At 48.5% G+C, this 25,118-nt stretch overlaps 1 protein-coding gene across 1 annotated transcript in view; it reads right to left on the bottom strand.

The window, feature by feature from the left end:
• Positions 1 to 25,118, bottom strand: part of LOC149984267 (intermembrane lipid transfer protein VPS13B-like) — a 721,339-nt gene that overhangs the window by 372,516 nt on the left and 323,705 nt on the right. The window contains 2 exon segments of the mRNA XM_090230526.1: positions 5,935 to 6,073; positions 14,952 to 15,055. Coding sequence (XP_090086652.1) covers positions 5,935 to 6,073; positions 14,952 to 15,055 — 243 coding nt within the window.

Raw genomic sequence — 25,118 nt, 5'->3', positions numbered from 1 at the left:
ATTTCCCTATCAAAACACTCAACGGGGGAAATACACACGCTCATATTTACAGAGAGAAAATGACTTCACTGAGAGGAAAGCAGCTCCTGGTGGGAAGACATTTCCAAAGGGCACTCCACTAATGCCAATGAACGTTGCTTGTTGCTTTAGGCCTTGTTGAACCGTGACGTGCCTTAGAGGAGCTGAAGTCTCAATACTGTAGAAACCTCAATACTGTAGGTGATTATGGTAGAAACCTCAATACTGTAGGTGATTATGGTAGAAACCTCAATACTGTAGGTGATTATGGTAGAAACCTCAATACTGTAGGTGATTATGGTAGAAACCTCAATACTGTAGGTGAATACTGTAGGTGAATACTGTAGAAACCTCAATACTGTAGGTGATTATGGTAGAAACCTGAATACTGTAGGTAATTATGGTAGAAACCTCAATACTGTAGGTAATTATGGTAGAAACCTGAATACTGTAGGTAATTATGGTAGAAACCTGAATACTGTAGGTCATTATGGTAGAAACCTGAATACTGTAGGTAATTATGGTAGAAACCTGAATACTGTAGGTCATTATGGTAGAAACCTGAATACTGTAGGTAATTATGGTAGAAACCTGAATACTGTAGGTAATTATGGTAGAAACCTCAATACTGTAGGTCATTATGGTAGAAACCTCAATACTGTAGGTGAATACTGTAGAAACCTGAATACTGTAGAAACCTGAATAATGTAGGTAATTATGGTAGAAACCTGAATACTGTAGGTATATACGATAGGTAAATACAGTAGGCGGATACGGTAGGTAAATACGGTAGGTAAATACAGTAGGTAAATACGGTAGGTAAATATGGTATGTAAATATGGTAGGTAAATACAGTAGGTAAATATGATACGTAAATACGGTAGGTGAATACTGTAGAAACCTAAATATGGTAGGTAAATACGGTAGGTAAATACAGTAGGTAAATATGGTACGTAAATACAGTAGGTGAATACTGTAGAAACCTAAATATGGTAGGTAAATACAGTAGGTGAATACTGTAGGTAAATACGGTAGGTAAATATGGTATGTAAATAAGGTAGGTAAATATGATACGTAAATACGGTAGGTGAATACTGTAGAAACCTAAATATGGTAGGTAAATACGGTAGGTAAATACAGTAGGTAAATATGGTACGTAAATACAGTAGGTGAATACTGTAGAAACCTAAATATGGTAGGTAAATACAGTAGGTGAATACTGTAGGTAAATACAGGATGTGAATACAGTAGAAACCTAAATACGGTAGGTAAATGCAGTAGGTGAATACTGTAGAAACCTAAATATGGTAGGTACATACTGTAGGTAAATATGGTAGGTCAATGCAGTAGGTGAATACTGTAGAAACCTAAATATGGTAGGTAAATACTGTAGGTAAATATGGTAGGTCAATGCAGTAGGTGAATACTGTAGAAACCTAAATATGGTAGGTAAATACTGTAGGTAAATATGGTAGGTCAATGCAGTAGGTGAATACTGTAGAAACCTAAATATGGTAGGTAAATACTGTAGGTAAATATGGTAGGTCAATGCAGTAGGTGAATACTGTAGAAACCTAAATACAGTAGGTACATACGGTAGGTAAATACAATAGGTACATACGGTAGGTAAATATGGTAGGTAAATGCAGTAGGTGAATATGGTAGGTGAATACTGTAGGTAAATACAGTAGGTGAATACTGTAGAAACCTAAATATGGTAGGTAAATACGGTAGGAGATTGAGATGGAGAGTAAGTCTGGTTTACTAGACAGACTGGTGTATGTAAGACAGGGCCTGTATCCACAAATCATCTCACAGTAGGGCTGGTGGTCTAGGATCAGGTCCATGACTCTTATTCATTAGGATCTAGGATCAGGTTCATGTAGTCTTATTCATTAGGATCTAGGATCAGGTCCCATCTGTTCATGAGTCTTATTCATTAGGATCTAGGATCAGGTCCATGAGTCTTATTCATTAGGATCTAGGATCAGGTCCATGTAGTCTTATTCATTAGGATCTAGGATCAGATCCCATCTGTCCATGAGTCTTATTCATTAGGATCTAGGATCAGGTCCATGAGTCTTATTCATTAGGATCTAGAATCAGGTTCATGTAGTCTTATTCATTAGGATCTAGGATCAGATCCCATCTGTCCATGAGTCTTATTCATTAGGATCAGATCTCATCTGTCCATGAGTCTTATTCATTAGGATCTAGGATCAGGTCCCATATGTTCATGAGTCTTATTCATTAGGATCTAGGATCAGGTCCATGAGTCTTATTCATTAGGATCTAGGATCAGGTCCATGAGTCTTATTCATTAGGATCTAGAATCAGGTTCATGTAGTCTTATTCATTAGGATCTAGGATCAGGTCCATGTAGTCTTATTCATTAGGATCTAGGATCAGATCCCATCTGTCCATGAGTCTTATTCATTAGGATCTAGGATCAGGTTCATGTAGTCTTATTCATTAGGATCTAGGATCAGGTCCCATCTGTTCATGTAGTCAGTAGGATCTAGGATCAAGTCCCATCTGTCCATGTAGTCTTAATCATTAGGATCTAGGATCAGGTCCCATCTGTCCATGTATTCATTATGATCTAAAAGGCCAACCTGATCGTAGATCAGCACTCCTACTGAGACTATGACTTGATCCTAGATCAGCACTCCTACTGAGACTCTTTATGACCTGATCCTAGATCACCACTCCTACTGAGACTATGACCTGATCCTAGATCACCACTCCTACTGAGACTATGACCTGATCCTAGATCACCACTCCTACTGAGACTCTTTATGACCTGATCCTAGATCACCACTCCTACTGAGACTATGACCTGATCCTAGATCACCACTCCTACTGAGACTATGATCTGATCCTAGATCACCACTCCTACTGAGACTATGACCTGATCACCACTCCTACTGAGACTCTTTATGACCTGATCCTAGATCACCACTCCTACTGAGACTCTTTCTGACCTGATCCTAGATCACCACCCCTACTGAGACTCTTTCTGACCTGATCCTAGATCAGCACTCCTACTGAGACGCTTTATGACCTGATCCTAGATCAGCACTCCTACTGAGACTATGACCTGATCCTAGATCACCACTCCTACTGAGACTCTTTATGACCTGATCCTAGATCAGCACTCCTACTGAGACTATGACCTGATCGTAGATCACCACTCCTACTGAGACTCTTTCTGACCTGATCCTAGATCACCACCCCTACTGAGACTCTTTCTAACCTGATCCTAGATCACCACTCCTACTGAGACTCTTTCTGACCTGATCCTAGATCAGTCCTATTCCAAGACTCTTTGTGGATATGGACCCTGGTGTATGTAGCCTGCTGCCAAACTCAGAAACAGTGTCCTCACTCAGTTCACCTTTTCTAATCCCTTCCTCCTCATCTCCTCTCCTCCCTCCCTCCCTCCCTCCCTCCCTCCCTCCCTTCCTTCCTTCCTTCCTTCCTTCCTCATCCCCTCCCTTCCTCATCCCCTCCCTTCCTCTCCTCCTCCTATCCTCCCTTCGTCTTCCATTCCTCCTCTCCTCCCTTCCCCCTCCCTTCCTCATTCCCTCCCTTCCTCCTCTCTTCCTCCCCTCCTCTCTTCCTCCTCCCTTGCTCCTCTCCTCTCATCCCTTCCTCCTCTCCTCTCTTCCTCATCCACTCCCTTCCCCCTCTCATCCCTTCCTCCTCTCCTCTCTTCCTCCTCCCCTCCCTTCCTCCTCTCTCCTCCCTTCCTCTCCTCCAGCAGCTCAGAGATTCTAGCTGAACCCCAAGACACCATGCTGGAGGGAATGGGAGGAGTATGTTTCTCTGCACCTCCTCTCGTCCTCCTCTCCTCCCTTCCTCCTCTCTTCCTCCTCTCCTCCCTTCCTCCTCTCCCTCCAGCAGCTCAGAGTTTCCAGCTGAACCCCAAGACACCATGCTGGAGGGAATGGGAGGAGTATGTTTCTCTGCACCTCCTCTCGTCCTCCTCTCCTCCCTTCCTCCTCTCTTCCTCCTCTCCTCCCTTCCTCCTCTCCCTCCAGCAGCTCAGAGTTTCCAGCTGAACCCCAAGACACCATGCTGGAGGGAATGGGAGGAGTATGTTTCTCTGCACCTCCTCTCGTCCTCCTCTCCTCCCTTCCTCCTCTCTTCCTCCTCTCCTCCCTTCCTCCTCTCCCTCCAGCAGCTCAGAGCTTCCAGCTGAACCCCGAGACAACATGCTGGAGGGAATGGGAGGAGTATGTTTCTCTGCACCAGCATCTCATCCAAGGAAAAGATGGCAGATGACTGTTTTCAATGAGGGGGGTCCCAGTAAGTGGAGAATGAGGGGGGTCCCAGTAAGTGGAGAATGAGGGGGGTCCCAGTAAGTGGAAAAGTGGTGTAAAGCAGCTTCTGGGCCCAGATACAATATCTGTACAACATGGCAACAGACACGCGGCAACAGACACACGGCAACAGACGCACAGCAAGAGACGCACAGCAACAGACACACGGCAACAGACACACAGAGATGGAGAGACAGAGAAAGGCAGAGAGCAACAGACACACGGCAACAGACACACAGCAACAGACACACGGCAACAGACACACGGCAACAGACACACAGAGAGATAGAGAGACATAGAGATAGAGAGACAGAGAAAGGCAGAGAGCAACAGACACACTGCAATAGACACACGGCAACAGTCACAGGGCAACAGACACACGGCATCAGACACACGGCAACAGACACACGGCAGAGAGACAGAGACCCAGAGAGACAGAGACTCAGAGAGATAGAGACCCAGAGAGATAGAGACCCAGAGAGACGGAGACCCAGAGAGACAGAGACCCAGAGAGACAGAGACCCAGATAGACAGACCAAGAGAGACAGAGACCCAGAGAGATAGAGAGACAGAGACCCAGAGAGATAGAGAGACAGAGACCCAGAGAGACAGAGACCCAGAGAGATTGATAGACAGAGACCCAGAGAGATAGAGAGACAGAGACCCAGAGAGACGGAGACACAGAGAGACGGAGACCCAGAGAGACAGAGACCCAGAGAGACAGAGACCCAGAGAGATAGAGAGACAGAGACCCAGAGAGATAGAGACCCAGAGAGATAGAGAGACAGAGACCCAGAGAGATAGAGACCCAGAGAGATAGAGACCCAGAGAGACAGAGACCCAGAGAGATAGAGACCCAAAGAGACAGAGACCCAGAGACCCAGAGAGACAGAGACCCAGAGAGACAGAGACCCAGAGAGACAGACCCAGAGAGATAGAGACCCAGAGAGACAGAGACCCAGAGAGACAGAGACCCAGAGAGACAGAGACCCAGAGAGATAGAGAGACAGAGACCCAGAGAGATAGAGACCCAGAGAGACAGAGACCCAGAGAGACAGAGACCCAGAGAGACAGAGACCCAAAGAGACAGAGACCCAAAGAGACAGAGACCCAGAGAGACAGAGACCCAGAGAGACATAGACCCAGAGAGACAGAGACCCAGAGAGACAGAGACCCAGAGAGATAGAGACCCAGAGAGACATAAACCCAGAGAGACATAGACCCAGAGACCCAGAGAGACAGAGATCCAGAGAGACATAGACCGAGAGAGACATAGACCCAGAGAGACAGAGACCCAGAGAGATAGAGACCCAGAGAGAGACAGAGACCCAGAGAGACAGAGCCCCAGAGAGACAGAGCCCCAGAGAGACAGAGCCCCATAGAAACAGAGAGACAGAGACCCAGAGAGATAGAGACCCAGAGAGATAGAGAGACAGAGACCCAGAGAGAGAGAGACAGAGACCCAGAGAGAGAGAGAGAGCGATAGAGATAAACAGAGGGATAGAGACATAGAGAGACCCAGAGAGACAGAGACCCAGAGAGACGGAGACCCAGAGAGATGGAGACCCAGAGAGATGGAGACTGTTCCTACCTGTGACAGTCTTGGTCTTGACCGGGCTGCTAGCGTAGTCCGAGGCCTGATTGGATGGCTGCTTGGCGAATGGCATGCTCCCCACAGACACCTCGTCCTCCCTCCGCTTGGACATGGACACGGGAACCGGCACCGCAGCCTGCGATGACACCACACCCCCACCACATCACACGGTGACTCAGCAACCAAAGAGACTTGACTAGAACCAAGCTGAGATGCACTTATCATCAGTGAATTTATTGGAATGATTTCAGTGGTGGGGGCATAATGCCATAATGACGTGTCCAGTAACAGCTGCTTGTTAGATCGAACTAAAAGCAACATTTATCCAGCCTGCTCCATCTGTCCTGACCATGTAGTCTGAGATAGACAGGGCTGCCTCTTAGAGAGATCTCCAGCCTGCTCCATCAGTCCTGACCATGTAGTCTGAGATAGACAGGGCTGCCTCTTAGAGAGATCTCCAGCCTGCTCCATCTGTCCTGACCTTCTTAGAGAGAGTACAAAACATTCAACTACACTACTGACAGTATGAGGACACCTGCTAGTCGAACATCTCATTCCAAAATCATGGGCATTAATATGGAGTTGGTTCCCCCCCTTTGCTGCTATAACAGCCTCCACTCTTCTGGGAAGGCTTTCCACTAGATGTTGGACCATTGCTGCTATAACAGCCTCCACTCATCTGGGAAGGCTTTCCACTAGATGTTGGACCATTGTTGCTATAACAGCCTCCACTCATCTGTGAAGGCTTTCCACTAGATGTTGGACCATTGCTGCTATAACAGCCTCCATCCACTCTTCTGGGAAGGCTTTCCACTAGATGTTGGAACATTGCTGCTATAACAGCCTCCACTCTTCTGGGAAGGCTTTCCACTAGATGTTGGAACATTGCTGCTATAACAGCCTCCACTCTTCTGGGAAGGCTTTCCACTAGATGTTGGAACATTGCTACGGGGACTTGCTTCCATTCAGCCACAAGAGCATTAGTGAGGTCGGGTGCTGATGTTTAGCGATTAGTCCTGGCTCGTGGTCCAATTCATCCCAAAGGTTTTCGATGGGGTTGAGGTCAGGGCTCTGTGCAGGCCAGTCAAGTTCTTCCACACCGATCACGACAAACCATTTCTGTATGAACCTCTCTTTGTTCATGTGGGCATTGTCATGCTGAAACAGGAAATGGCCTTCCCCAACCTATTGCCACAAATTTGGAAGAACAGAATCATCTAGAATGTCATTGTATGCTGTAGCGTTAAGATTTCCCTTCCCTGGGACTAAGGGGCCCGAACCATGAAAAACAGCCCCCGACCATTATTCCTCATCCACCAAACTTTACAGTTGACACTATACATTGGGGCAGGTAGCGTTCTCCTGGCATCCGCCAAACTTTACAGTTGACACTATACATTGGGGCAGGTAGGGTTCTCCTGGCATCCACCAAACTTTACAGTTGACACTATACATTGGGGCAGGTAGCGTTCCCCTGGCATCCGCCAAACTCAGATTATTCAATTGTGTGCGGCTGCTCGGCCATGAAAACCCATTTCATGAAGCTCCCGACCAACAGTTGTGTTGATGTTGCTTCCAGAGGCAGTTTGGAACTCGGTAGTGAGTGTTGCTTCCAGAGGCAGTTTGGAAGTGGCCTACCACTTCACGGCTGAGCCGTTGTTGCTCCTAGACGTTTCCACTTCACAATAACATGACTTAGAGTTGACCCGGGACAGCTCTAGCAGGGCAGAAATTTGACGAACTGACTTGTTGGAAAGGTGGCATCTTATGACGGTGCCACGTTGAAACTCACTGGGCTCTTCAGTAAGGCCCATTCTACTGGCAATGTTTGTCCATGGAGATTGCATGGCGGTGTGCTCAATTTTATACACCTGTCAGCGAAGGTTTGTCCACATACTTTTGTATAAATAGTGTCGGTCCTCTCTGGTTCTCAGAGACAACAGGACATGACTGCCTGTCATGGACATTAACTTCAGTCAGCTCCAATAATTAAAGAGGGTTCATCTGAGAAACACAAGAGCCTGGAGGGCAGTGGAGAGGAGAGGAGAGGTGGGGAGAGGGGAGGAGGAGAGGAGAGAGGAGGAGAAAGGAGAGGTGAGGAGGAGAGAGGAGAGGAGGGGAGAGAAGAGGAGGAGAGGAAACACAAGAGCGAGAGGAGGAGAGGAGAGGAGGAGAGGAGAGGAGGAGAGAGGAGAGGAGAGTAGAGTAGAGGAGAATAGAGAAGAGGAAAGGAGAGAGGAGGAGAAAGGAGAGGAGAGAGGAGAGGTGGGGAGAGGGGAGGAGGAGAGGAGAGAGGAGGAGAAAGGAGAGGGGAGGAGGAGAGAGGAGAGGAGGGGAGAGGAGGAGAAATGAGGAGAAAGGAGAGGAGAGGTGGGGAGAGGGGAGGGGAGAGGAGGAGAAATGAGGAGAAAGGAGAGGAGAAGAGGAGAGGAGGGGAGAGGTGGAGAGAGGGGAGGGGAGATGAGGAAAAAGGAGAGGAGAGGTGGGGAGAGGGGAGGGGAGGGGAGAGGAGGAGAGAGGAGAGGTGGGGAGAGGGGAGGGGAGAGGAGGAGAAAGGAGAGGAGAGGTGGAGAGAGGGGAGGGAAGGGAGAGAAGGGGGGAGGGGAGGATATGAGAGAGCAATGCTGGGCTGGCTACAAGGCTGTAGGGAAAGAGGCTCCAACAGGCCCGTAGGCTCCAAGAGCAACACAGGGGATGAGGTGGGGGGTGAAGGCTCGGGGCTGAAGGCTCGGGGCCAGGGGTCGGTGATGGGTGAATGTTTGTGTAGAGCGGCCTCACACAGAGCTGGCAGACTGCAGCTCACGGCCGTTCTGCTCGGCCCTGGCCCTATGTGTGTGTGTGTGGGGGGCTGGAAACACCACTGGCACTCGACAGCAGCAGCAGCTAGCTACAGTATGACATCTGGCAGGGGCCCACACACACACACACACACACAGACACACAACACACACATCCAGATAACTTGATGTGAAAACTCCCAAATATTTTTGACCTGATAATATTCATTTCTACTTGTCCACTGATTGGAACATATCTGGATATATCACCACCTGGATATATCACCACCTGGATATACCACCACCTGGATATATCACCACCTGGATATATCACCACCTGGATATATCACCACCTGGATATATCACCACCACCACCTGGATATATCACCACCACCACCACCTGGATATACCACCACCTGGATATATCACCACCTGGATATATCACCACCTGGATATATCACCACCTGGATATATCACCACCTGGATATATCACCACCTGGATATATCACCACCTGGATATATCACCACCTGGATATATCACCACCTGGATATATCACCACCTGGATATATCACCACCTGGATATATCACCACCACCACCTGGATATATCACCACCTGGATATATCACCACCTGGATATATCACCACCACCACCTGGATATATCACCACCTGGATATATCACCACCACCACCTGGATATATCACCACCACCACCTGGATATATCACCACCACCACCTGGATATATCACCACCTGGATATATCACCACCACCACCTGGATATATCACCACCACCACCTGGATATATCACCACCACCACCTGGATATATCACCACCACCACCTGGATATATCACCACCTGGATATACCACCACCACCACCTGGATATATCACCACCACCACCTGGATATATCACCACCACCACCTGGATATATCACCACCTGGATATATCACCACCACCACCTGGATATATCACCCCCACCACCTGGATATATCACCACCTGGATATATCACCACCACCACCTGAATATATCACCACCTGGATATACCACCACCACCACGTGGATATATCACCACCTGGATATATCACCACCTGGATATATCACCACCACCACCTGGATATATCACCACCTGGATATATCACCACCTGGATATATCACCACCTGGATATATCACCACCACCACCTGGATATATCACCACCTGGATATATCACCACCTGGATATATCACCACCTGGATATATCACCACCTGGATATATCACCACCACCACCTGGATATATCACCACCTGGATATATCACCACCTGTATATATCACCACCTGGATATATCACCACCTGGATATATCACCACCACCACCTGGATATATCACCACCACCACCTGGATATATCACCACCTGGATATATCACCACCTGGATATATCACCACCACCACCTGGATATATCACCACCTGGATATATCACCACCTGGATATATCACCACCTGGATATATCACCACCACCACCTGGATATATCACCACCACCACCTGAATATATCACCAACACCACCTGGATATATCACCACCTGGATATATCACCACCACCACCTGGATATATCACCACCACCACCTGGATATATCACCACCACCACCTGGATATATCACCCCCACCACCTGGATATATCACCACCTGGATATACCACCACCACCACCTGGATATATCACCCCCACCACCTGGATATATCACCAACACCACCTGGATATATCACCACCTGGATATATCACCACCACCACCTGGATATATCACCACCACCACCTGGATATATCACCACCAACACCTGGATATATCACCACCTGGATATATCACCACCACCACCTGGATATATCACCACCACCACCTGGATATATCACCACCAACACCTGGATATATCACCACCACCACCTGGATATATCACCACCTGGATATATCACCACCACCACCTGGATATATCACCACCACCACCTGGATATATCACCACCTGGATATATCACCACCACCACCTGGATATATCACCACCTGGATATATCACCACCACCACCTGGATATATCACCACCTGGATATATCACCACCACCACCTGGATATATCACCACCTGGATATATCACCACCTGGATATATCACCACCACCACCTGGATATATCACCACCTGGATATATCACCACCTGGATATATCACCACCTGAATATATCACCACCTGGATATATCACCACCTGGATATATCACCACCTGGATATATCACCACCACCACCTGGATATATCACCACCACCACCTGAATATATCACCAACACCACCTGGATATATCACCACCTGGATATATCACCACCAACACCTGGATATATCACCACCTGAATATATCACCACCACCACCTGGATATATCACCACCTGGATATATCACCATCACCACCTGGATATATCACCACCTGGATATATCACCCCCACCACCTGAATATATCACCACCTGGATATATCACCATCACCACCTGGATATATCACCACCTGGATATATCACCATCACCACCTGGATATATCACCACCTGGATATATCACCACCTGGATATATCACCACCACCACCTGGATATATCACCACCTGGATATATCACCACCTGGATATATCACCCCCACCACCTGAATATATCACCCCCACCACCTGGATATATCACCACCAACACCTGGATATATCACCACCACCACCTGGATATATCACCCCCACCACCTGGATATATCACCACCACCACCTGGATATATCACCACCTGGATATATCACCACCACCACCTGGATATATCACCACCTGGATATATCACCACCACCACCTGGATATATCACCACCTGGATATATCACCACCTGGATATATCACCACCTGGATATATCACCACCACCACCTGGATATATCACCACCACCACCTGGATATATCACCACCTGGATATATCACCACCACCACCTGGATATATCACCCCCACCACCTGGATATATCACCACCTGGATATATCACCACCAACACCTGGATATATCACCACCTGGATATATCACCACCTGGATATATCACCACCTGGATATATCACCACCAACACCTGGATATATCACCACCACCACCTGGATATATCACCACCTGGATATATCACCACCACCACCTGGATATATCACCACCACCACCTGGATATATCACCACCTGGATATATCACCACCTGGATATATCACCACCTGGATATATCACCACCACCACCTGGATATATCACCACCACCGCCTGGATATCACTTCCTTAATATATCACTTCCTGAATATATCACCACCTGAATATATCACTTCCTTAATATATCATCTCCTGAATATATCACTTCCTTAATATATCACTTCCTGAATATATCACCACCTGCATATATCACTTCCTTAATATATCACTTCCTGAATATATCACTTCCTGAATATATCACCACCTGAATATATCACTTCCTTAATATATCACCACCTGAATATATCACTTCCTTAATATATCACTTCCTTAATATATCACTTCCTGAATATATCACCACCTGAATATATCACCACCTGAATATATCACTTCCTGAATATATCACCACCTGAATATATCACTTCCTTAATATATCATCTCCTGAATATATCACCACCTGAATATATCACTTCCTTAATATATCACTTCCTGAATATATCACTTGCTTAATATATCACTTCCTGAATATATCACTTCCTTAATATATCACTTCCTGAATATATCACTTCCTGAATATATCACTTCCTGAATATATCACTTCCTGAATATATCACCACCTGAATATATCACTTCCTTAATATATCACTTCCTGAATATATCACCACCTGAATATATCACTTCCTGAATATATCACTTCCTTAATATATCACTTCCTGAATATATCACTTCCTTAATATATCACTTCCTGAATATATCACTTCCTGAATATATCACTTCCTGAATATATCACTTCCTGAATATATCACCACCTGAATATATCACTTCCTTAATATATCACTTCCTGAATATATCACCACCTGAATATATCACTTCCTTAATATATCACTTCCTGAATATATCACTTCCTTAATATATCACTTCCTGAATATATCACTTCCTGAATATATCACTTCCTGAATATATCACCACCTGAATATATCACTTCCTTAATATATCACTTCCTGAATATATCACTTCCTTAATATATCACTTCCTGAATATATCACTTCCTTAATATATCACTTCCTGAATATATCACTTCCTTAATATATCACTTCCTGAATATATCACTTCCTTAATATATCACCTCCTTAATTTATCACCACCTGAATATATTATTATTATATTTCTCAGGCTTTCCTGAGGAGTCACATCGTGTCAGCTACATTCTGCTTTACACAAAGAGGTCCTCAACCCCCCTGTCTGCAACGTTCCAGTATTCTAGAACGCTCCAGTATTCTAGAACGCTCCAGTATTCTAGAACGTTCCAGTATTCTAGAACGCTCCAGGGAACATTCCTATCCGTCTCTCTCCCTCCTGACCCCAAACACCAAGCCTCGTCCTTCTCCTCTGTCCTTCAGCTGAAGGCCTCAGCTAATCCTGCACACCCAGCCTTCACACTCTAACCCTGACAGCCAGGAGTGTGTGTGTGTGTGTGTGTGTGTGTGTGTGTGTGTGTGTGTGTGTCAGCTAGGTTAGATGAGGAACAGGTCTCCTTCACCCTGGCACTGAGTCAATCACTAACATGTGCTTCCTTCTCTCTCCCCTGTGGGAGGTACGGACCAGACGAGTTCACTGAACAAATACATGTTTCCTGTATAAGGCTGAACCTGTGTAATGTCCAACCAGCCTCTCTATCTGTCCTCTATAAGGCTGAACCTGTGTAATGTCCAACCAGCCTCTCTATCTGTCATCCATAAGGCTGAACCTGTCCTCTATCCAACCAGCCTCTCTATCTGTCATCCATAAGGCTGAACCTGTGTAATATCCAACCAGCCTCTCTATCTGTCCTCTATAAGGCTGAACCTGTGTAATGTCCAACCAGCCTCTCTATCTGTCCTCTATAAGGCTGAACCTGTGTAATATCCAACCAGCCTCTCTATCTGTCCTGTATAAGGCTGAACCTGTGTAATGTCCAACCAGCCTCTCTATCTGTCCTCTATCCAACCAGCCTCTCTATCTGTCCTGTATAAGGCTGAACCTGTGTAATGTCCAACCAGCCTCTCTATCTGTCCTCTATCCAACCAGCCTCTCTGCCTGTCCTCTATTAGGCTGAACCTGTGTAATATCAACCAGCCTCTCTATCTGTCCTCTATCCAACCAGACTCTCTATCTGTCCTCTATAAGGCTGAACCTGTGTAATGTCCAACCAGCCTCTCTATCTGTCCTCTATCCAACCAGCCTCTATGCCTGTCCTCTATAAGGCTGAACCTGTGTAATGTCCAACCAGCCTCTCTATCTGTCCTCTATAAGGCTGAACCTGTGTAATATCCAACCAGCCTCTCTATCTGTCCTCTATCCAACCAGCCTCTCTATCTGTCCTCCATAAGGCTGAACCTGTGTAATATCCAACCAGGCTCTCTATCTGTCCTCTATCCAACCAGCCTCTCTATCTGTCCTCTATAAGGCTGAACCTGTGTAATGTCCAACCAGCCTCTCTATCTGTCCTCTATCCAACCAGCCTCTCTATCTGTCCTCTATAAGGCTGAACCTGTGTAATATCCAACCAGCCTCTCTATCTGTCCTCTATAAGGCTGAACCTGTGTAATATCCAACCAGCCTCTCTATCTGTCCTCTATCCAACCAGCCTCTCTATCTGTCCTCTATAGGTTGAACCTGTGTAATGTCCAACCAGCCTCTCTATCTGTCCTCTATAGGTTGAACCTGTGTAATGTCCAACCAGCCTCTCTATCTGTCCTGTGTAGAATGTCTGTCCTGTGTAGATTGTCTGTCCTGTGTAGATTGTCTGTCCTGTGTAGATTGTCTGCCCTGTGTAGATTGTCTGTCCTGTGTAGATTGTCTGCCCTGTGTAGATTGTCTGTCCTGTGTAGATTGTCTGCCCTGTGTAGATTGTCTGCCCTGTGTAGATTGTCTGTCCTGTGTAGATTGTCTGCCCTGTGTAGATTGTCTGCCCTGTGTAGATTGTCTGTCCTGTGTAAATAGCTCATGGTACAGAATGTCCAACGGGGTGTGTGTGTGTGTGTGTGTGTGTGTGTGTGTGTGTGTGTTCTACCTGTTGCCTGCTGCTCCTCTTCTGAGGCTGGTGGAGGATCCATGTACTGAAGACTGGATCCAGGTTCACAGCAATGCCCTGGACGCTGACCAGGAACACAGCACCTACAGACAACACATACAGAACAGCAGGTTACCCACAATGCCCTGAACGCTGACCAGGAACACAGCACCTACAGACAACACATACAGAACAGCAGGTTATCCACAATGCCCTGAACATTGACCAGGAACACAGCACCTACTGCCAGGTGGTAACCATGTTCCTACTGCCAGGTAGTAACCATGTTCCTACTGCCAGGTAGTAACCATGTTCCTACTGCCAGATGGTAACCATGTTCCTACTGCCAGGTGGTAACCATGTTCCTACTGCCAGGTGGTAACCATATTCCTACTGCCAGGTGGTAACCATGTTCCTACTGCCAGGTAGTAACCATGTTCCTACTGCCAGGTAGTAACCATGTTCCTACTGCCAGGTGGTAACCATGTTCCTACTGCCAGGTAGTAACCATGTTCCTACTGCCAGGTGGTAACCATGTTCCTACTGCCAGGTGGTAACCATGTTCCTACTGCCAGGTGGTAACCATGTTCCTACTGCCAGGTAGTAACCATGTTCCTACTGCCAGGTAGTAACCATGTTCCTACTGCCAGGTAGTAACCATGTTCCTACTGCCAGGTAGTAACCATGTTCCTACTGCCAGATGGTAACCATGTTCCTACTGCCAGGTGGTAACCATGTTCCTACTGCCAGGTGGTAACCATATTCCTACTGCCAGGTGGTAACCATGTTCCTACTGCCAGGTAGTAACCATGTTCCTACTGCCAGGTAGTAACCATGTTCCTACTGCCAGGTAGTAACCATGTTCCTACTGCCAGGTGGTAACCATGTTCCTACTGCCAGGTAGTAACCATGTTCCTACTGCCAGGTGGTAACCATGTTCCTACTGCCAGGTAGTAACCATGTTCCTACTGCCAGGTAGTAACCATGTTCCTACTGCCAGGTAGTAACCATGTTCCTACTGCCAGGTAGTAACCATGTTCCTACTGCCAGGTGGTAACCATGTTCCTACTGCCAGGTGGTAACCATGTTCCTACTGCCAGGTGGTAACCATGTTCCTACTGCCAGGTAGTAACCATGTTCCTACTGCCAGGTAGTAACCATGTTCCTACTGCCAGGTAGTAACCATGTTCCTACTGCCAGGTGGTAACCATGTTCCTACTGCCAGGTGGTAACCATGTTCCTACTGCCTGGTGGTAACCATGTTCCTACTGTCAGGAAGTTACCATGTTCCTACTGCCAGGTGGTAACCATGTTCCTGTGTTCAGCCTTTGAGGACACAGTGAATATCTCATCTAGTCCCAGGTAGTAACCATGTTCAGCCTCTGAGGACACAGTGTATATCTCATCTAGTCCCAGGTAGTAACCATGTTCCTGTGTTCAGCCTTTGAGGACACAGTGTATATCTCATCTAGTCCCAGGTAGTAACCATGTTCCTGTGTTCGGCCTTTCAGGACACAGTGAATATCTCATCTAGTCCCAGGTAGTAACCATGTTCCTGTGTTCAGCCTTTGAGGACACAGTGAATATCTCATCTAGTCCCAGGTAGTAACCATGTTCCTGTGTTCAGCCTTTGAGGACACAGTGAATATCTCATCTAGTCCCAGGTAGTAACCATGTTCAGCCTCTGAGGACACAGTGTATATCTCATCTAGTCCCAGGTAGTAACCATGTTCCTGTGTTCAGCCTTTGAGGACACAGTGAATATCTCATCTAGTCCCAGGTAGTAACCATGTTCAGCCTCTGAGGACACAGTGTATATCTCATCTAGTCCCAGGTAGTAACCATGTTCCTGTGTTCAGCCTCTGAGGACACAGTGAATATCTCATCTAGTCCCAGGTAGTAACCATGTTCCTGTGTTCAGCCTTTGAGGACACAGTGTATATCTCATCTAGTCCCAGGTAGTAACCATGTTCAGCCTCTGAGGACACAGTGTATATCTCATCTAGTCCCCGGTAGTAACCATGTTCAGCCTCTGAGGACACAGTGTATATCTCATCTAGTCCCAGGTAGTAACCATGTTCCTGTGTTCGGCCTTTGAGGACACAGTGAATATCTCATCTAGTCCCAGGTAGTAACCATGTTCCTGTGTTCAGCCTTTGAGGACACAGTGAATATCTCATCTAGTCCCAGGTAGTAGCCATGTTCCTGTGTTCAGCCTTTGAGGACACAGTGAATATCTCATCTAGTCCCAGGTCGTAACCATGTTCAGCCTCTGAGGACACAGTGTATATCTCATCTAGTCCCAGGTAGTAACCATGTTTCCTGTGTTCAGCCTTTGAGGACACAGTGTATATCTCATCTAGTCCCAGGTAGTAACCATGTTCCTGTGTTCAGCCTTTGAGGACACAGTGTATATCTCATCTAGTCCCAGGTAGTAACCATGTTCCTGTGTTCGGCCTCTGAGGACACAGTGAATATCTCATCTAGTCCCAGGTAGTAACCATGTTCCTGTGTTCAGCCTTTGAGGACACAGTGAATATCTCATCTAGTCCCAGGTAGTAGCCATGTTCAGCCTCTGAGGACACAGTGTATATCTCATCTAGTCCCAGGTAGTAACCATGTTCAGCCTTTGAGGACACAGTGAATATCTCATCTAGTCCCAGGTAGTAACCATGTTCAGCCTCTGAGGACACAGTGTATATCTCATCTAGTCCCAGGTAGTAACCATGTTCAGCCTTTGAGGACACAGTGAATATCTCATCTAGTCCCAGGTAGTAACCATGTTCAGCCTCTGAGGACACAGTGAATATCTCATCTAGTCCCAGGTAGTAACCATGTTCCTGTGTTCGGCCTTTGAGGTAGCCATGTGTTCAAAGTGTGTCCCACAAAGCCAAGAATAACATTTCCTCTTGATAAATCTCTATGAAACTCGAGACTTTCAGGAGGTTTAGTTTATTCTTAACTAATAATCTTTAGCAACAATATGTGGCTGAGGTAATGCCAGGGGATGGTATTGATAATGACTAGCGTGCCGTGGGGATTAGGGAGAGGGGTCTGGCGTGCAGTGGAACATCTGATGAGCCCGGGGAGTTCAGAGGGGCTTTGGCGCTCGCCGGTTATTTCTGTTTCAGCCCTGAGCGGGGGGGGGGGGGGGGGGGTAACGTTGTATCAGACTGAGGGTGGGGGGGGTAACGGTGTATCAGACTGAGGGTGGGGGGGGTAACGTATCAGACTGAGGGTGGGGGGGTAACGGTGTATCAGACTGGGGGTGGGGGGGGTAACGGAGTATCAGACTGAGGGTGGGGGGGGTAACGGAGTATCAGACTGAGGGTGGGGGGGTAACGGTGTATCAGACTGAGGGTGGGGGGGTAACGGTGTATCAGACTGAGGGTGGGGGGGGTAACGGTGTATCAGACTGAGGGTGGGGGGGGTAACGGTGTATCAGACTGAGGGTGGGGGGGTAACGGAGTATCAGACTGAGGGTGGGGGGGGGTAACGGTGTATCAGACTGAGGGTGGGGGGGTAACGGTGTATCAGACTGAGGGTGGGGGGTAACGGTGTATCAGACTGAGGGTGGGGGGGTAACGGTGTATCAGACTGAGGGTGGGGGGGTAACGGTGTATCAGACTGGGGGTGGGGGGGTAACGTGTATCAGACTGAGGGTGGGGGGGTAACGTGTATCAGACTGAGGGTGGGGGGGGTAACGGTGTATCAGACTGAGGGTGGGGGGGTAACGGTGTATCAGACTGAGGGTGGGGGGGTAACGGTGTATCAGACTGAGGGTGGGGGGGTAACGTTGTATCAGACTGAGGGTGGGGGGGTAACGGTGTATCAGACTGAGGGTGGGGGGTAACGGAGTATCAGACTGAGGGTGGGGGGTAACGGAGTATCAGACTGAGGGTGGGGGGGGTAACGTTGTATCAGACTAGGGGTGGGGGGTAACGGAGTATCAGACTGAGGGTGGGGGGGTAACGGTGTATCAGACTGAGGGTGGGGGGGGGTAACGTTGTATCAGACTAGGGGTGGGGGGTAACGGAGTATCAGACTGAGGGTGGGGGGGTAACGGTGTATCAGACTGAGGGTGGGGGGGTAACGGAGTATCAGACTGAGGGTGGGGGGGTAACGGTGTATCAGACTGAGGGTGGGGGGGTAACGGTGTATCAGACTGAGGGTGGGGGGGGTAACAGTGTATCAGACTAGGGGTGGGGGGTAACGGAGTATCAGACTGAGGGTGGGGGGGTAACGGTGTATAAGACTGAGGGTGGGGGGGGGTAACGGTGTATCAGACTGAGGGTGGGGGGTAACGGTGTATCAGACTGAGGGTGGGGGGGTAACGGTGTATCAGACTAGGGGTGGGGGGTAACGGAGTATCAGACTGAGGGTGGGGGGGTAACGTATCAGACTGAGGGTGGGGGGGTAACGGTGTATCAGACTGAGGGTGGGGGGGTCTGGGACTGCTCTATGTTAATGTTGAGTAACTCTAGGGGAGCTGTAGGGGACTTATCTATGTTAATGTTGAGTAACTCTAGGGGGACTGATCTATGTTAACGTTGAGTAACTCTAGGGGGACTGATCTATATTAATGTTGAGTAACTCTAGGGGAACTGCTCAATGTCAATGTTGAGTAACTCTAGGGGAACTGCTCTATGTTAATGTTGAGTAACTATAGGGGGACTGATCTATGTTAATGTTGAGTAACTCTAGGGGGACTGATCTATGTTAATGTTGAGTAACTATAGGGGGACTGATCTATGTTAATGTTGAGTAACTATAGGGGACTGCTCTATGTTAATGTTGAGTAACTCTAGGGGACTGCTCTATGTTAATGAGGAGTAACTCTAGGGGGACTGCTCTATGTTAATATTGAGTAACTCTAGGGGACTGCTCTATGTTAATGTTGAGTAACTCTAGGGGGACTGATCTATGTTAATGTTGAGTAACTCTAGGGGGACTGATCTATGTTAATGTTGAGTAACTCTAGGGGACTGCTCTATGTTAATGTTGAGTAACTCTAGGGGACTGATCTATGTTAATGTTGAGTAACTCTAGGGGACTGATCTATGTTAATGTTGAGTAACTCTAGGGGACTGATCTATGTTAATGTTGAGTAACTCTAGGGGACTGATCTATGTTAATGTTGAGTAACTCTAGGGGGACTGATCTATGTTAATGTTGAGTAACTCTAGGGGACTGATCTATGTTAATGTTGAGTAACTCTAGGGGACTGATCTATGTTAATGTTGAGTAACTCTAGGGGACTGATCTATGTTAATGTTGAGTAACTCTAGGGGACTGATCTATGTTAATGTTGAGTAACTCTAGGGGACTGATCTATGTTAATGTTGAGTAACTCTAGGGGACTGATCTATGTTAATGTTGAGTAACTCTAGGGGGACTGATCTATGTTAATGTTGAGTAACTCTAGGGGACTGATCTATGTTAATGTTGAGTAACTCTAGGGGACTGATCTATGTTAATGTTGAGTAACTCTAGGGGGACTGATCTATGTTAATGTTGAGTAACTCTAGGGGACTGCTCTATGTTAATGTTGAGTAACTCTAGGGGAACTGGTTGAATAACAGAGTCCATAGATAACAGCCATGAGTTCCTGAACCCCCTTTACTATGAGAAGACAGAGAAGATGAGGCCACACTCTCACTGTCCCTTATGAATATCATCTCTCTCACCTCGTTCACTGTCCCCTCTCTCTCAACGTCCTCCCTCCCTCCCTCTCTATTTCTCCACTCTCTCCACTCTCCACCTCTCTCTCTCTCCCTCCCTCCCTCTCTATTTCTCCACTCTCTCCACCTCTCTCTCTCTCCCTCCCTCCCTCTCTCCCTCCCTCCATCTCTCCCTTCCTCCCTCCTTCCATCTCCCCCTCTCTCACTCCCCCTCTCTCTCCCTCCCTCCCTCCCTCCCTTCCATCCCTCTCTCTCTCTCTCTCCCTCCCTCCCTTCCATCTCTCTCTCTCTCTCTCTCTCTCTCTCTCTCCCTCCCTCCCTCCCTCCCTCCCTCTCTCTGTCTCCCTCCCTCTCTCTCCCTCTCTCTCTCCCTCCCTCTCTCCCTCTCCCTCCCTCCCTCCCAGAGGACCCATAACCTCATGCCTGTGGGTTGATCTCCTAGCCTGCTGTAGACCACACTGTGGTTGGGTAATAGGGCTTGGCTGTGTGGGCTGCTGGATGGGGTCCCGCAACTGTAAGTGACTTCTCTGCACCAGAGCAGGGCTGTATATATACACTATCTGTCCCAAATGGCACCCTATGCCCTATATAGTGCACTACTATAGACCAGAAACCTATTCCCTATATAGTGCACTACTATAGACCAGGACCCAATGGCACCCTATTCCCTATATAGTGCACTACTTTAGACCAGAGCCCTATTCCCTATATAGTGCACTACTATAGACCAGGACCCAATGGCACCCTATTCCCTATATAGTGCACTACTTTAGACCAGGGCCCTATTCCCTATATAGTGCACTACTTTAGACCAGAGCCCTATTCCCTATATAGTGCACTACTATAGACCAGAACCCAATGTCACCCTATTCCCTATATAGTGCATTACTATAGATCAGAACCCAATGGAACCCTATTCCCTATATAGTGCACTACTTTAGACCAGAGCCCTATTCCCTATATAGTGCACTACTTTAGACCAGGACCATATTCCCTATATAGTGCACTACTATAGACCAGAACCCAATGGCACCCTATTCCCTATATAGTACACTACTTTAGACCAGGGCACATTAGTAAAAGGGTGTAATTTATATAAAAACTCCTCCATGTTCTGTAGTACAGTGAAGATACATTAGATGGATAAACCCTGGTCCTGGAGACCAGAGGGGCATGCTACCGGTTTCATAAAGCTAGCCAGCTTCATTACAGGTCAGGCCTCATCCGTACTACGACGGTGGATAGCTAGCCAGCTTCATTACAGGTCAGGCCTCATCCGTACTACGACGGTGGATAGCTAGCCAGCTTCATTACAGGTCAGGCCTCATCCGTACTACGACGGTGGATAGCTAGCCAGCTTCATTACAGGTCAGGCCTCATCCGTACTACGACGGTGGATAGCTAGCCAGCTTCATTACAGGTCAGGCCTCATCCGTACTACGACGGTGGATAGCTAGCCAGCTTCATTACAGGTCAGGCCTCATCCGTACTACGACGGTGGATAGCTAGCCAGCTTCATTACAGGTCAGGCCTCATCCGTACTACGACGGTGGATAGCTAGCCAGCTTCATTACAGGTCAGGCCTCATCCGTACTACGACGGTGGATAGCTAGCCAGCTTCATTACAGGTCAGGCCTCATCCGTACGACGACGGTGGATAGCACTCGCCCGCCGGCCTGCCGCTAACTCTAGCAGGCCTCTAACGTGAATGAACGCGGTTTCATGTTGAACGTGGGTCCTGGACTTCTGGCCTGCCTGCCCTGCCTGCCTGCCTGCCTGCCTGGCTGGCTGGCTGCCTGTCTGGCTGCATGTCTGTCTGGCTTGTTAGGGGAGCAGGGCTAAGAACCCTAAGAGGAGGACGGGGTCAATCAGCAAGTACAGCAGTTGTAGAGGGAGAAGTCCAAGAGGTTAGGACCCATCCAGAAGTCCAGGAGGTTAGGACCCATCCAGAAGTCCAGGGTATTAGGACCCATCCAGAAGTCCAGGACCCATCCAGAAGTCCAGGACCCATCCAGAAGTCCAGGATCCATCCAAAAGTCCAGGAGGTTAGGACCCATCCAGAAATCCAGGACCCATCCAGAAGTCCAGGAGGTTAGGACCAATCCAGAAGTCCAGGGGGTTAGGACCCATCCAGAAGTCCAGAGGGTTAGGACCCATCCAGAAGTCCAGGACCCATCCAGAAGTCCAGGAGGTTAGGACCCACCCAGAAGTCCAGGACCCATCCAGAAGTCCAGGGGGTTAGGACCCATCCAGAAGTCCAAGAGGTTAGGACCCATCCAGAAGTCCAGGGGGTTAGGACCCATCCAGAAGTCCAGAGGGTTAGGACCCATCCAGAAGTCCAGGACACATCCAGAGGTCCAGGAGGTTAGGACCCATCTAGAAGTCCAGGACCCATCCAGAAGTCCAGGGGGTTAGGACCCATCCAGAAGTCCAGGAGGTTAGGACCCATCCAGAAGTCCAGGTGGTTAGGACCCATCCAGAAGTCCAGGTGGTTAGGACCCATCCAGAAGTCCAGGACCCATCCAGAAGTCCAGGGGGTTAGGACCCATCCAGAAGTCCAGGACCCATCCAGAAGTCCAGGACCCATCCAGAAGTCCAGGATCCATCCAAAAGTCCAGGAGGTTAGGACCCATCCAGAAATCCAGGACCCATCCAGAAGTCCAGGAGGTTAGGACCAATCCAGAAGTCCAGGGGGTTAGGACCCATCCAGAAGTCCAGAGGGTTAGGACCCATCCAGAAGTCCAGGACCCATCCAGAAGTCCAGGAGGTTAGGACCCACCCAGAAGTCCAGGACCCATCCAGAAGTCCAGGGGGTTAGGACCCATCCAGAAGTCCAAGAGGTTAGGACCCATCCAGAAGTCCAGGGGGTTAGGACCCATCCAGAAGTCCAGAGGGTTAGGACCCATCCAGAAGTCCAGGACACATCCAGAGGTCCAGGAGGTTAGGACCCATCTAGAAGTCCAGGACCCATCCAGAAGTCCAGGGGGTTAGGACCCATCCAGAAGTCCAGGAGGTTAGGACCCATCCAGAAGTCCAGGTGGTTAGGACCCATCCAGAAGTCCAGGTGGTTAGGACCCATCCAGAAGTCCAGGACCCATCCAGAAGTCCAGGGGGTTAGGACCCATCCAGAAGTCCAGGACCCATCCAGAAGTCCAGGACCCATCCAGAAGTCCAGGATCCATCCAAAAGTCCAGGAGGTTAGGACCCATCCAGAAATCCAGGACCCATCCAGAAGTCCAGGAGGTTAGGACCAATCCAGAAGTCCAGGGGGTTAGGACCCATCCAGAAGTCCAGAGGGTTAGGACCCATCCAGAAGTCCAGGACCCATCCAGAAGTCCAGGAGGTTAGGACCCACCCAGAAGTCCAGGACCCATCCAGAAGTCCAGGGGGTTAGGACCCATCCAGAAGTCCAGGGGGTTAGGACCCATCCAGAAGTCCAGAGGGTTAGGACCCATCCAGAAGTCCAGGACACATCCAGAGGTCCAGGAGGTTAGGACCCATCTAGAAGTCCAGGACCCATCCAGAAGTCCAGGGGGTTATGACCCATCCAGAAGTCCAGGACCCATCCAGGAGTCCAGGACCCATCCAGAAGTCCAGGGGATTAGGACCCATCCAGAGGTCCAGGGGATTAGGACCCATCCAGAGGTTCAGGGGATTAGGACCCATAAAAGAGGTCCAGGGGATTAGGACCCATAAAAGAGGTCCAGGGGATTAGGACCCATCCAGAGGTTTAGAGGGTTAGGACCCATCCAGAAGTCCAGGGGATTAGGACCCATCCAGAGGTCCAGGGGATTAGGACCCATCCAGAGGTTCAGGGGATTAGGACCCATCCAGAGGTTCAGGGGATTAGGACCCATCCAGAAGTCCAGGGGATTAGGACCCATCCAGAGGTCCAGGGGATTAGGACCCATCCAGAGGTCCAGGGGATTAGGACCCATCCAGAGGTTCAGGGGATTAGGACCCATCCAGAGGTCCAGGGGATTAGGACCCATCCAGAGGTTCAGGGGATTAGGACCCATCCAGAGGTCCAGGGGATTAGGACCCATCCAGAGGTTCAGGGGATTAGGACCCATCCAGAGGTTCAGGGGATTAGGACCCATCCAGAGGTTCAGGGGATTAGGACCCATCCAGAGGTCCAGGGGATTAGGACCCATCCAGAGGTCCAGGGGATTAGGACCCATCCAGAGGTTCAGGGGATTAGGACCCATCCAGAGGTTCAGGGGATTAGGATCCATCCAGAGGTTCAGGGGATTAGGACCCATCCAGAGGTTCAGGGGATTAGGACCCATCCAGAGGTTCAGGGGATTAGGACCCATCCAGAGGTTCAGGGGATTAGGACCCATCCAGAGGTTCAGGGGATTAGGACCCATCCAGAGGTTCAGGGGATTAGGACCCATCCAGAGGTTCAGGGGATTAGGACCCATACAAAAATCAAACTAATCCATTTCAGAACCACCTCATTGTTGGACCTGACTGAGACCTACAT

Source organism: Oncorhynchus mykiss, chromosome 3 (assembly GCF_057628025.1).
Source record: "Oncorhynchus mykiss isolate SJ-2025 chromosome 3, ASM5762802v1, whole genome shotgun sequence".
Classification (NCBI taxonomy): Eukaryota; Metazoa; Chordata; class Actinopteri; order Salmoniformes; family Salmonidae; genus Oncorhynchus; species Oncorhynchus mykiss.
Note: the sequence above shows the minus strand (reverse complement) of the source record. Positions and strands in the feature narration are given on the sequence as shown.